We start from the raw sequence: 13,620 nt of genomic DNA on the forward strand, positions 1-13,620 counted from the left end.
ATGACACTGTGTACAGGCAAGAGAGGGCAAAATGAAGGCCCACCCCTGTTCTGCCAAGCTATTCCATTAACCTTGCAAATTTGTCCTCATAACTGTTCTCACAGAGCTGCATTTTCTAAGAACTTCCTAGCTTACTTTTAAAAGAAAAAGTGTGAAAAGAGAAATTTAACCTGGTCCTTCCTGGCTTTCTTCAAGGAGCTGGAGCAGCTACCACCATATTCCATTCTGAGGGCATTAAGGCACAGGACAAGCTTTGCATGTTGAGTCAGTGTACTGACTGAGAGTACACGGTGCGACGAGAGTATTGGCACCTCTCTTGGTGTGAGCCTGTGCGGCTGCACAGCTATTTCCAGGGCTTGCTTTAGTCCATCCGCTACGACTGCTCTGAGAGTCTACAAACATCCCCATGGGCCTGGCAGGGTGTCTAAACAAGGCTGGAAGGAAGTGTCACTCAGTCCAAGGCCTAGCAGGTATATGCAGTTTCCTCCCTGCATAAAATTACACTCATCAGCAAGGGCTGCAGAGCCATTATGGGACCAATGTGGCCAACCTCAGCGCTTGGATACAAGGGCTGTACCTTGTGTCCACAACGGGCCTGTGTGCAGATGGCACCACCACCATCATTGGGCGCCCTGGTCTCCTCACAGCACCCAGCATTCACCCGGTAGCTCTGAGCAAATGGGGAATGAGGTCGTCAACTCTGAGAGTCAGGCAGCCAACAGGACAGGACAGCATACTTCTCTTTGGAAAGGGGATACGACACAGTGCTCCCCACCATCTGGCAAGTAAGGCCTGGGTTTGCTCAAATTAGTTCTTGCTGTCTGCACAAACCAGAAATGTCCTGCGGACCCACTGCGAACAACTGTGAGCGCTCTGTGTGGAGATGATAGCCTGTGAAAGGGGCTCCACCTGCTATTGTGAAGAACACAAGTTCTGCTCACTACAGACATTCAAACCTGAACTCTGAGGCTTTGCTGACTTCCAGAGCAAACCCCTGAAGACAGAGAATTACACAAGGATACTCACAGCAGAATCAGCCCTTCAGTTTGCTGCTCATTAGCCCAGAGAAGAAAAGCTGAAGTGCTGCTCCATCCCTCCTCCTCTGGTCAAATCCCTACCCTCTGGTATGTAGACAATGCATTTCTCAGCTACAGATGATGATTCTTTTTGGAATTAAGACGTGACGCTCCCCCTCGTCTAGCTCGGCTGTCGGCACGATGCAGTTGTCCCTGAGGTCTGCCGAGGAGCGCGGCAGCTCAGCAGCCGTCCCTGCTGACTGGCTTCTGACGAGTTTTTCCTGCCTCATCATACTACAAGCAGAGTACAGCGAGTCCTGCAGCCTGCAGGTGTCTCCCAGCAGAGGAAGCTGCAGAGCCCCTGGGGATCATGTGTGGTCCCCGAGCAGATGTTGACTTGCTCTTGGTGCTCTTCGTGAGACAGACCCTCTCTGATCCTGTCAGCGTGCTAAAGAACACCGACTATCAGAGGACGGCCGCACTCCCGCGCCTGCAGCTGCTCCTTTAACGTACAAAGGCAGGATTTCAAGTGAAGAGAAGAATGGGAGTCTGGCTGCAGTGTTTCCTTCACAGCTATAACAACAGATTGGAGGAAGCTGAGAGTTTTGGTGCCTGGAAAACTGGATTCTAAATCGTGAGAGGCTTTGAAACACCACCCCGCCCCCCAAATAAAACAAAAACCTTTGACTTCTCTCAGCAGGAGGGGGAGGGAGGGCGGATTTACCATGAAGACAAATCGAAGATGCAGAGCCCTGCTAGCAGTGAGTCTGAATCTGATGGCTCTCCTCTTCTCCACAACAGCTTTTATCACAACCCACTGGTGTGAGGGCACGCAGAGGGTCCCCAAGCCGAGCTGTGGGAAGGAGAAGAAGACAAACTGCCTCAACTACAGTGGGAATGAGACTGCCAATGAGACAAACCAGAATGTGGTTCATTACAGCTGGGAGACAGGAGATGACCGCTTCCTTTTCAGGTATTTTCACACTGGGATCTGGTACTCCTGTGAGGAAAATATCAATGCTTCTGGTAAGTGTAAAACAACTTCCTTCCAGCTTGTGTTGCTTTGTGTTTGGCTCGGCATAATAGACAAGCTGGTCTATGCTGTATCTTAATGCAGATTTGCCCTGCAGACAGAGGCAGAAATTTAATCTTTTTTTTTTTTTAAAAACACAACCTGTTTCCAGTGAGAGCAAAGATTTGATTGTTTACCTGCTGGCTGATGTGGGGTCTGTGCTCTAAAGCCGGATGAACCTCTGATAAGCAATATGTGTTCCCCCTCATTGGGCACTGCAGCCAGAGACTGGCCAGTGCTTCTCTTCTGAGAGCGGCTCCATGGAGCGCACAAAAGGCAGCGGCTCTTAGTTGTTATGGAGATCCTGACATTTATCCCATCTAATTGCAGTTGTCCCCTAAATAACCCAAAGGGCAGTGGTCTGAATGGCAGTGAAAGCACAAAGCTCACTGTTTTTATCAGGCTGTAGCCTAGACTTCCTCATTTCTAGTATCCATAAGTAAATGAGTACTCACAAATCCTTCCTGGTGGCTGGATTATATATTATATATATATATATTGAAGTAGAGTAGAGAAAAGGTAGTTAAAGGACAGAACTGGGCACAAGAAAGCTTATTCCTGTTCTCTGCTCAACCGTTTACTTACTGAGAACCACAAGAGAAGACATCTCTTCAGCTAATCAGTAAAATCATTAGAAAGAAATCTCTTTCTGTACCCTGGAATTCACCAACAAATGAGCCACTGGAGGATGGGTGGAAGGCAGACCCTACTCCCAGAGCTGTCTGGTAGAGCTAGCATCCAAATTCTGGTTTGGAAGAGCTTTGCTGCCATTGTCTAAGGAGTGGATCAGGAGGTTGGTCGTTCACCACTATTTGGAGAGAAGAACAGCTAATCATCCTATGTGTCTCCTAAGAGACACAAACCTCCTTGATAATGGGAAGTTTATGGGATCTGGTAAAACACTGTAAGTGTGTACTATGAAGTGGGGCAAACTGTGAGCAGTGCACAGTCTATTTCAAAGTAACACCCTTGACATTAGAAAAAAGATTACTTTTGGAAATATTCTCAGGCCATAGCAGACTAAGTGAGCAGCTTAAGACCCTCCAACCTTTTGAGCATTGTAGCTGGGATTGGCACAATCAAACATGTCTAAGTTTCTGGCAGATATTGCAAGCTTTCCAAGCCAAGCTTTATGTTCAGGATAACTTGTAATTCTGTGACTCTAGCCCATTCAGAAAACTGAATTATCTTTGTGTGAAGAGAAATACAGTGCTCTATTCTGTACTGAGTACACAAAGCTGTGCTGTAGTGAGTGATTTTAGGAGGTAGCTGAAAGCCAGCTTTAGAAAGTTATGGTGAAACCAGGAGAAAGAAGGTTGTTTCTCCTCTCCAGCACACCACTACAGCAGCCACATGTGTGTTTCCTCTTATTTAAAACACTAACTTGCTGAAAAAGAACATTTCAATTAGCAGACCAAGAATGACTAAACTTTAGAACCCAATCAGATATAGGGATATATTGGCTTAGACAGACAACTGCCTTGTTCAGGATTTATAATAGTGGGGTTTTGTTTGTTTGTTTGTTTGTTTGTTTTCTGGTAAGGACGGGAACAGTGTAATGGACACAGATTTAAATTTGGTCCGCAGAATGTCAACATAAAACAACCAGTCTTAGTCCAGACTTTCAGGTTTCTAGTACCTGACTATGTCCTCTAGTACATTGTCATGGCCTTTTGCAGCCTGATTGGCAGTCATTTCATCTAAGCTCAAGGGCAGTAAGGCCACCAGCCCACCCCAGTCCAACAGCACTGAGGTCAGTGCTTACACATATAACTCCTCTGCTCTGTACACCTGTGTGTAATCAATTCTGTAGGCTGGTCACACTGCCCACAACATGCTTACAGACTACACTTCTGTAAGTATCACAAGTCATATAGTCACCATGTTGTTAATAAACACCCTAAGGATGCCAAGAGAATGTCTAGAAAATATCACTTAGCACACAGACAGCAGTGTATTAAATCAGTCAAAATCACTAGCTTAAATGCACTTCATACTTTCAATAACATTTTTCTTAAAGTTTTACCAATAGCATACTGAAAAAGACTGCGTAAGAAATTTAGCCTCGGTACTATCATTAGTCCTCCATTGCTCCTTAGTCCTCCATTGCTATAAGTTACTGATTCCATAAAGTGTCAGCATCTTCAGAACACCCTTTGTCCAGTTCGCAGTAATATGTCCAAGATTCTCACTCAATCCACATACAAAATGTACCATCACCAACACATTGTATTTAGCCAAGTGCTGTTCCTAACAGGTGTTGTAAATTTACCACACTGCTAACACTGTTATTCTGTGTCTTGGAGATCCTTCACTCTGGGTATCAATACCACATATTCCATACACAAAGCACTGTTCTGAAGGATCCACACATGACATTCCCATAAACATACTGTTTGCTGAACACTCTTCTTTTAGCCCCACCTGATGTCAGCAACAACCTTCATCTAGGCCCAGTCCTTTCAGCAACCAATCTATCTTCTCAGCTCTGTCAGCAGTACACATGGGCACAGACTATGGTCAGTGCCATTCCTATAGTTCCTCACATATCCCTGATTCCTTGCTGCAGATGTTTGAAACAAAGCAACATGAATCCCACCTGCAATTCCAGTAATGCTCTGTGTTGTTGTGATATTGTCAAAACAAACAAACAAACAAACAAACAAAAAATTTTGAGTGTCTTTCCTTCTCACTGCTTATCTGAAAAGTCCATTTAAGATTACAGGTGTAGAGGTGCAAAACCATGCCATACACTGTCTGTACACAGACTAGCAAAGCGTGCTTTCATCATGCTGCAGGTTTCTAGGTTTCACTAACATCTCTAACAGAGATGGAATGTTGTGATTATTTCTGAAATATTTTGTGAACCTAAAGTGTTTTTTTTTTTTTTAATCCAGCGTGCTTAGGACTGCTGAAGTATCTGAAAAACATTTTGCACATGAAAAATAAAATTGTGAATTCTGGGAAAAAAAGGAACTCAAGCATATATATTCCATTTGTGTGTGCATCCTATAACTATTTAGCACAATTTCTGACTCAAAAGTATGCTGAATCCCAGTCTAGTAAAAAGAGAATGGAGGTTCTCCCTTTCAAGAGTGGGTTCAATGCTTTGGATCCCAGGCAGGTAGATGTACCTTCCGTAAGAGCGATACCTCTAATTTCCAGAAGGGGATCAAGCTAAAGAATACCCTATCAGCTGTATAGCTCATGCTTGTCACAAGTCCCATTCTGCACTTAGACCCTCCGCAGAGTGCTTGGTGCTGCCTTCCAGGTTATGAATTCCTTACTATGGCCAGGCGACTCAGAGCTGAGCTTCCTATTGTTTTATTTCTTTTTGAGTATGACCTTGAGTACATATCTTATTTCACACCTGCTGTCTGGGTCTGTGCTTGTGTCAGTACTGGACACTTCACAGACTAGTGATGTACTAATAGCAGCAGGGATAGAAAAGATTCAGTTGTAAACTAACTGGTAGATATTCTGACTCAGGAATGTAAATAACATAAAATAATTAACACATGAAGTAGCCAAGGTGGCATACCTTATCTTATTGAGAACTGGGACGCAATAACATTTTTGCTCATTAGAGAATTTATTTGATTTTAATAGAAATAAAACATAACTCAAATCTTGTTTAAGTGGCTAATAAGCAGGCAATCTCAGTAATAACATACACATTTCAGAGGGAAAAGCAGCATAAGTACAGCTGTCTAGGTGCCCTTTAAGAGTACTGTCCCATCAAATAAAAAATGATCCTTTCCATGTTGCTCGCCATGCTCCACAGAAGCCAAGGAGATAAGGAATGAGTATACATAGTCTTGGTTTTATTCCTGGAATTAAATTTTAAGCACAAGGTGTCTGTAACATTTTGCATTCTCTGTACTACCACATGTTCATTAGCACTCTTTAAGGAGTAAATGGTAGAGTGGAACTTACACGATACGTAAGGAGGTATCAATGTGGGCCACAAATAAGGACAATAAATGCACATTTGCAAGATCCAGAGAACTAGAGAGGTGTATCCTGCAGTCATGAATAAATCTCTAACATAAAAAGACAAGAACTTGCCATACATTTTCACAGATCCATAGCAGTACTGCTTCACCCTTCTCTCCCCCATGATGTGATAATAAGCATACGTGACTCACTGTAGGCAGCTGTCCAGGGAGAGGGAAACACCTTGTGAATTTATAATTAAAAAGCAAGAGGAATTGGGAATTATTATTGGATTACGAGAAATGTAATATAATTGTCATTACTGAAACCTGGTGGTTTTATTCACATGACTGGAATGTAAAAATTTCTGGTTACAAATTGTTTAGGAAGGAAAGAGTAGGTGAAAGAAATAGAGGAGGTAGCGCTCTATATTGAAGATACATTTTCCAGTGATGGAGAAACTGAACTCTGGGGGCCTAGATAATTTTCATCTGAGAATGTTGAAATAATTGGCACATGAAAATGCAGCTTTAGTAGCAAGAATCCTTATTAAATCTGTATATTTCTATATTCAAAGAAGAAGACTGGAAAAAATTATTCAGGCCACTTGACCCAACAACATTAGGACAGGTTTTGGGGAAGTACTCAGTACAGGGCAACAAACTGGTTTTATCAAAGCTAGGCTTTTATCAAAGGTGGGCTTTTATCAAAGGTAGAACTTTTAACAAGATGAATACCTTCTTGGATAAGAGTAATGCATTACACCCAGGCTGTATGGATTTACATAAAGTATTTGATCGGATGTCCCACTGAAAATTCTTTACAGAACTACAGACAGCAGAGAGAATGGTAGCAGTGTGGTGATAGATATAGACATACTTCCAGTGGAGAATGCCAAATAGCCAAAGCATCTTCAGACTGGAAAGAAGCCACAAAGTACAGAGAGCTATGATGGGGGTCAACAGGGAAGGACAGAGTTAAATCTGTTTCCATGATTTGTGAACTTGAGGGTATAACAGACAAATATTCCTTCCTAAAGAGTTCCCTGCCATGGAATGTATTACTAACAAGATTATTTGAGAGCAGCTTCCAGCCAGGAAGCCCCCAAACTAGTGACACAGTACTGACACCAGAAGGGGAGTACATGGGTGGAATCACTCTAAACCTGCTCTTTTGCTCTTCCTTAAATATCTGCTAGTGAACGATGATACAAAGTGGAGCAGGTAGAAATTTTGCTTGAAACTGTGGTGAAGATTTTATCATGTAATATTTATTTTGATGGGGATAAATAGAGAGGCTGTAAAATCATTAAAGAGCAGTCTTACAGGGAGGCTGTGTCAAGTAATATAGAAAGAGAAGTGATCACAGTGGAGATGAGATGTATCTAGTGGTCCTCAAATTTGGTCTTGGGAAGATTCTGTTATTGCAGGGATTAACAATATCCAGGGAAAAGAAGTAGGAACACAATTCATGTCATATAATTTCTTAAAAAAAAAAAAAGGCAACATGGATCCCACAGCAAACATGTGGACATTAGCAAATTCAGATGTCTGTGCCTAAACTAATCAACATCATCGTTACAGTCAGTAGAGAGTAATGAGTATTTCTCAGGACATCTCAGTACTTACAGGAATCTTAATTTGAAGAGAACAATCCTACTTTAAATGTATTCCTTACATATGCTGTGACACAAAGTCTGGAAATATTGGCATTACAGAGGAGAGATTTATCTCCCTAACTAAAAACTAGAGGGAGTGAGAATAGTATTCTACCAGTATCCTGCTCTATGTGAGCAGGGTAGTAAGAATAGTATTGAACTAATTAAAATAAAAAGAAATTTAAAAACACCAACCTCTAAGGAATAAAATTCTGTGAGGTCGGGGGTACTTATCAGTGGTAGGCAAAAGATAAGAAACAAGCTGTGGGTCAGCATTTGACAATGAGGTGACTGTAAACTGCCAAGTGCTGCAATATAAAGGAAAAGTGTTATCTTATGGAAGAATCAGCACCAGTGTGCATTTTGTTAACGCCATAGGTAGGGTAAGAAAAAGGGGGAGTGTGAAATAGATGCACAGTGGGATTTCTGATGTAGTTAAGGAAAAGAGAATATCCTTCAAGGAAAGAAAAGAAAGAATGGTCCTCTTTAGAATAACAAATTAAAGATCAAGAGGGGATATGATGATACCATAGATGTATACACACACACATACGTGCATGCACATATTTACATATCAAGAAAAGAATATGAGTTAAGTAATTAGTCATTGAGAAACAAAATGAAAATCCAACAAGTGGATCCCAAAAAGTGAGTCTCTGGAATTCACCTCCACAGAGGGCAGTGTGAGCAAAGGAAACCAATGGGCAGAAATCCATACCTTTTAAATTCACAGAAAGACCTGCATGAAAAAAGAGGAGTATTTCCGTCATGAGGAAGCTTGGCATGAATACTGCTTAACTGATTTGTTTGTATCTTAAGGAGGTCTGAAAGAAGGCATCTTGGTTTGACTGCCTTTTGCCACACCATGTTTCTATTATATTAAATTATATTGCATCCATACTTTAGGGTTTCCACTGGTCACTGATGGGAGCCAAGGAAAAAAATAGTTGATGCATGCCATGTTTTCTGGAGGGTTTTATGCCTCCTCAGAAGCATCAGAAATTGGCTACAGCTGGAGACTGTGCAAGGAGGGTGCTTTGCTGCTGTCCACAATATTACGGCTTCTCAGAATCTAATTGTTATGGCTGTTCATGCACTGAACATTAAATTGATGATCTAATTTGGGATCAGAAGAGAAATCTCCAGGTTAGATAACAGGAATGGTAATGGATTTTTGGCTTCCTTTATAACAGAGGGAGAAGGATCCATTTCAGAAAAGCACCTGTGAGTTCCTTTTAACAAATCCTGGGTTTTTGCTTGTAGAATAAGATAGTTCTGGCCATAGGAATTTAAGCTATATGAAAAGAGTCCTCACATCTGTTTGTCTTCCTCACGATGACTCTTGTTCTCTTCCTGTGGTACATGATAGCTGTGGTTTCTGTTGTGGTCATTGCTTTGCAACAGACCTTCAGGTTTTTATAGGATGATGGGGAGGTTTTGTGTCTGTGGTACACTGGGAATTTTGGATTTGAAGTCCTCCCAGTCCTGCTAGACAGACTAGCTGTATAAACATCTATCATACAAATAACGTGGAAATAAAATCCCTTCATGCTGATACTGGTAACAGAGTAAAGTAAAGGCAATGCATCACTCCTTTTCTGGTATGTTATTCTGTGTTTTATGAGCAAAAATTATGTTGCTTCCTCTTCAGATGTGTCAATACTCAACCATTTAACCCAGCAGTCTGGAAGGAGGTATTTGAGGGGCTCTCCTGGTTCCCTGTAAATGGAATAAATCTTAAAGAAGTGGAAGACCAACACGTGGCTACTGTATTTCAAAGGAATGGTCAAAGGATGGTCAAATATGACCATCTAAATAACAGACACTTACTCCAGTGCCAGTTACTGCAAAATATGAACAGATGTATTCAGGACTACAGAAATAAAAAGGAATGGAATATCAATCGTCATGGCATCCTCATGGTTTTTAAATTACACCAGACTAAATCCTGATTTTAAAATTCTCCTTATGTGGAATTAACAGAGCTAAAAGTAGGTAAAATTAAAAACTGGCTTACTGACATCTCGTAATGGGGACTTATCAGGGAATAGGGACACTTCTAGCAGGATCCTCTGTTAATCAAGTTGTGGTGTAAGGTTATTCAGTATTCTTTGTGGTAATCTAAATGGTTATATAAATCTTTGCTGATCTAGCTTGCCAATGATTTAAAGACTACAGAAGGCAATAAAAAATGAGAAGCAGGTGTTATTACTATGGAATGACATGGCCTGTAGAATAGTCACAAACAAAATTCACTTTCAGGTATTCCACCTTGCATTTGGCTGCATTACAGGGCATGGCGGGAGGGAAGGGCATAAACCACGCTTACAATGTGGGAAAATGCCTGGGAATCAAGGTCACTCCACCATGTTCAGACTCACTGGATTTGGAGAGACAAAAACACCACATCATGCTGTCATTCAAACTGATTTCACTTTGCATTACATGACCAAACAAAAAATATTAAATGAGACACTGTTGCAAAGTTCTTACATACACGCTTGGAAATAAGGTTCACAAAAACAAATGCAAGCATGTTTTCTCACTTTATTCATCATCATCATCATAATAATAATAATAATAATAAAAGGATATTCTTTTGCAGTATACTAGGCATCTTACTTGCTTACTTGCTTTTTTTTTTTTTTCCCTTACATCTCAACCCAAAAAGCAACCAACCATCGTTGGGTAGGGAAAGTGGAGAAGTTTTTGGAGCAGGCAGCCTGAATCACAACAGCCAAGAGGAACAGAGAGCAGACAGATGAACAAGCGAGGGAAGAAATACTGTTATCGTATCAACTGTAAAGAAGAAATACAGGTCAATGTAGTACAGGTTCTGCCGTTCAAAGTCACATCTCCTCCAGCAATCATTTTGCCTCTTACCTACAGTCACTTGCATGTGTTTCAAGCTACAACCTCAAGACTCATGTTCAAAGCAACATGCCATGCCATCACAGTAATACTCTGTTCTGACTTTGTCTTTTTCTCCATTTTTAGCACACGTTAGCTTTTGATGTTTTCATTTTTTGGAGTAATCCTATCCGTGAAATGGAGTTTCCTTCTTTGCTCTCAGAGACTTTCATCTCTGCCTGCCCTGCTTATGTATTTCTGCAGCTAGGGGCATAGATACAATGCAAATACTCTGGTTGGGCGTTATCTGGAGAGAAGTTCTGGTATGGTTAAAAGAGAATCCATACAGAACCACCACTAATTGGAAAGAGTGGGAGATACTCCTTTGATCTTTGCTAATCACCAGCCTGAAGGGAACTGCTAATACACTCACATGAGAAATTGTAGAAGACATGTCATGCATATATACAATGAGGGATATATCACTGACATGTTCTGCCAAAAGCATAATTTCTTAGTCTTTCACAGTCTTTCACAGTCTTTCACAGTTTCCTGGGAACACCTTATAGTCCCATAGACAATGGACCCTCTGATATCTAGTATGTTTTGACAGATTTACATTAGTAAGGTCACTCTTGTTTTTAGAGTACTGTGTCACAAATAACAGCAAATGGGAACTGTACAAATGGTAGTTCTTTGTCCTGAGGTCCCAGCAGAGCCAGTGAGTAGGAGACCAACCTCCACTTCTCCATTAACTGGAATGACACTTTGAAAGAGATGAGTTTCTTACAGCTAGTGAGACTCAAAGCAAGGTTCAGAGTTTCTGACCGCAAAGCTGAACACAGAATAAGCACAGTGTGGCAGATGTGGGATGAACAGGCAAAAATTCTCATTTTACCATTGTGAGGTTTGAAATGCTTAATGTAAGTCAGTACTCTGCCTGATTTAATCTTTTCTAGGTTATAAAGTCAGGTCTAATTTGACATCAGAATCATTGAAAGCCTCTCAGCATCATTGATTTCTTGGTTCTCCCAATCACTTAGAAATCTAAACTGTTTTCCAGCTCCCCAAATGTACACACATCTATATGTATGTACATGAAGGGCCACTCAATCCTTCAGGTCTTACTAAGTTATTCATATGTGTCTTGAGACTTGGATGTGTTTCAGTTAGACACGATTTGAGGGTAGCCTGTGGATAAGTTTGCTTTCAGATACTGTGAAAGATTTTAACACTACTTAGAGTTTCAGTGCAGAAAACACAGTTGCCATGGCACATAGTCTGACTCAGCAAAGCCACACTGGTTCATTCCCTGCTCTGCCTGCACCACAGTTACCTACTGCTCCAGGGAAGCAAAGGGGAAACTCTGGAATGAGGATTTTGCCTCTCTAATAAGATTATTAACATTTCTTTGTGACTATGTGAATTGAGGAAAAATGCATGACCAAAATGAAAAAGTGGAAAGCTTAAAGAAGTAGTCTTCCACTGTAAAAGGTAGAAACTTCTAAGAGTTCAAGTTTGCTGAAAGAATTGGAGAGAAATGAGAACTTGGAATTTGGAAGCAAGAGAAATATTGATGGGCAGCAGCTATGAATGACAGCTTTCAGAGTGACAGAAAACAATTATTTTCATAGTTCAATACATATTTAAGTGTAACTCTGCAACAATTGATTTATTTTCCAGAAGAAGATACTGTTCCAGCAAGATCAACAGAGTCAACTGTAAAACGTTGATTTTGCAGATTAAGACTTGATTCTTCATTAGAAAAAATAAAATCAATTAAGTGCTTTGTCTGGTATCAGTTTAATCAAAACTGGAACATTTCACTTGTTAATTAACCTGATACGGCTTAGTTTGAATAAGCTCATTAACCTGTATTTTCTCTAATGTAGTATTTTATTTCACTGAAGTTGTGTTTCAATCCTCATCCTGTTCTAGGCTGGGGCCCCTGGAGGGTTATATCATTTTTTAGACAAATACAATGATTTTGCTCTCAGTAGATGATGTGGAATCTCATTAGAATCACATGATTCCAGATATAGTTGGAGAGAGAAAGACTTGTAAGGGCCTATTAGGGAAAAGAAGGGGACCTTGTCATTCATAGGCTGGGAGCCAATGTTTCTAAAAAGGAATACTGTTTAAATTAAATTTAATCATTTAACAGAACTGTACTTTTGAACTCATGAAATTTTATGCAGAATAAGTGAATACAAACAGCTTTTTCTTTTCTTTTTTTCCAAGATGAAAAACAGAGTTATAATAGAGATCCTCTTTTCACTCAGAACTACCACATTTCTTTTAAGTCACGTTGCTTAACTAGAATATTTTAAAGCAGTGCAGTTGGAAGACATACCAGCTAGGATTTTTCAGAGCTATTTTTTATTTTTCTGCCCTGGATATTAATGAGGCATTTGTCACTGGCTCAGACAGGAAAGAATTCAGGAACAAGAATTCAGGATTCAGGATCAATAAATATGATACAGGACACCAACTTCTGGACCTTGCTATGGCAACAGCTGTTATGAACTTAGAATATTGTCTTAAAGCCTGTGCTTTCCATGTGTTTTCTGCCCTCTTCCTGATTTCCAGCCTAAACCACCAGCTTGGTCTGGACAAATCCAGCCATTGTCATGCAGTGTGGTGTCCTGAAGACAGAGAAACTGTTCCAGGTGAGGGTGAGAAATCTGAATTCTCCAGCTACAGAGTGGGAAAGGAGTGAACAAGACATACATTTTAGGCAACTGGTGGAAGAAACAGTAGAATACACATTGGTCTCAGGAAGACTCAAAGTCAGCATGAACATTGAACTTGGAAGTACATCTGTGTGCTATAGTTTAGACCCAATCTATGTGCACCTCAACCTGCCTTTCCAGCTGTTCTATATAGCTCTGCAATTACTCTCTAGTGTCTACCACTTCCCCATAAAAGGATGTCAGCCTGCAACCACTTAGGAAGTTGCAGCTAGGTGTATCTGACCTGTTGCAATGCAGTTTCATTGTGTCAATGACAAGAAGTGCATACCATAAGGGGAAAATAGCTCACAGCCTTGAAGCTGATACACTGTGCAGTCCTGACAGCTCTGTGGGGCC

At 40.9% G+C, this 13,620-nt stretch overlaps 1 protein-coding gene across 1 annotated transcript in view; it reads left to right on the forward strand.

The window, feature by feature from the left end:
- Positions 1 to 1,513: 1,513 nt before the first annotated feature.
- The window catches only part of GSG1L (GSG1 like), a 61,685-nt gene continuing 49,578 nt past the window's right edge, over positions 1,514 to 13,620 (forward strand). Inside the window, exon 1 of the mRNA XM_050713903.1 lies at positions 1,514 to 2,042. Coding sequence (XP_050569860.1) covers positions 1,742 to 2,042 — 301 coding nt within the window. The 5' untranslated portion in view covers positions 1,514 to 1,741. The remainder of the gene's footprint in view (positions 2,043 to 13,620) is intronic.

The sequence above is a fragment of the Cygnus atratus genome, chromosome 15 (genome assembly GCF_013377495.2).
Source record: "Cygnus atratus isolate AKBS03 ecotype Queensland, Australia chromosome 15, CAtr_DNAZoo_HiC_assembly, whole genome shotgun sequence".
Taxonomy (NCBI): domain Eukaryota; kingdom Metazoa; phylum Chordata; class Aves; order Anseriformes; family Anatidae; genus Cygnus; species Cygnus atratus.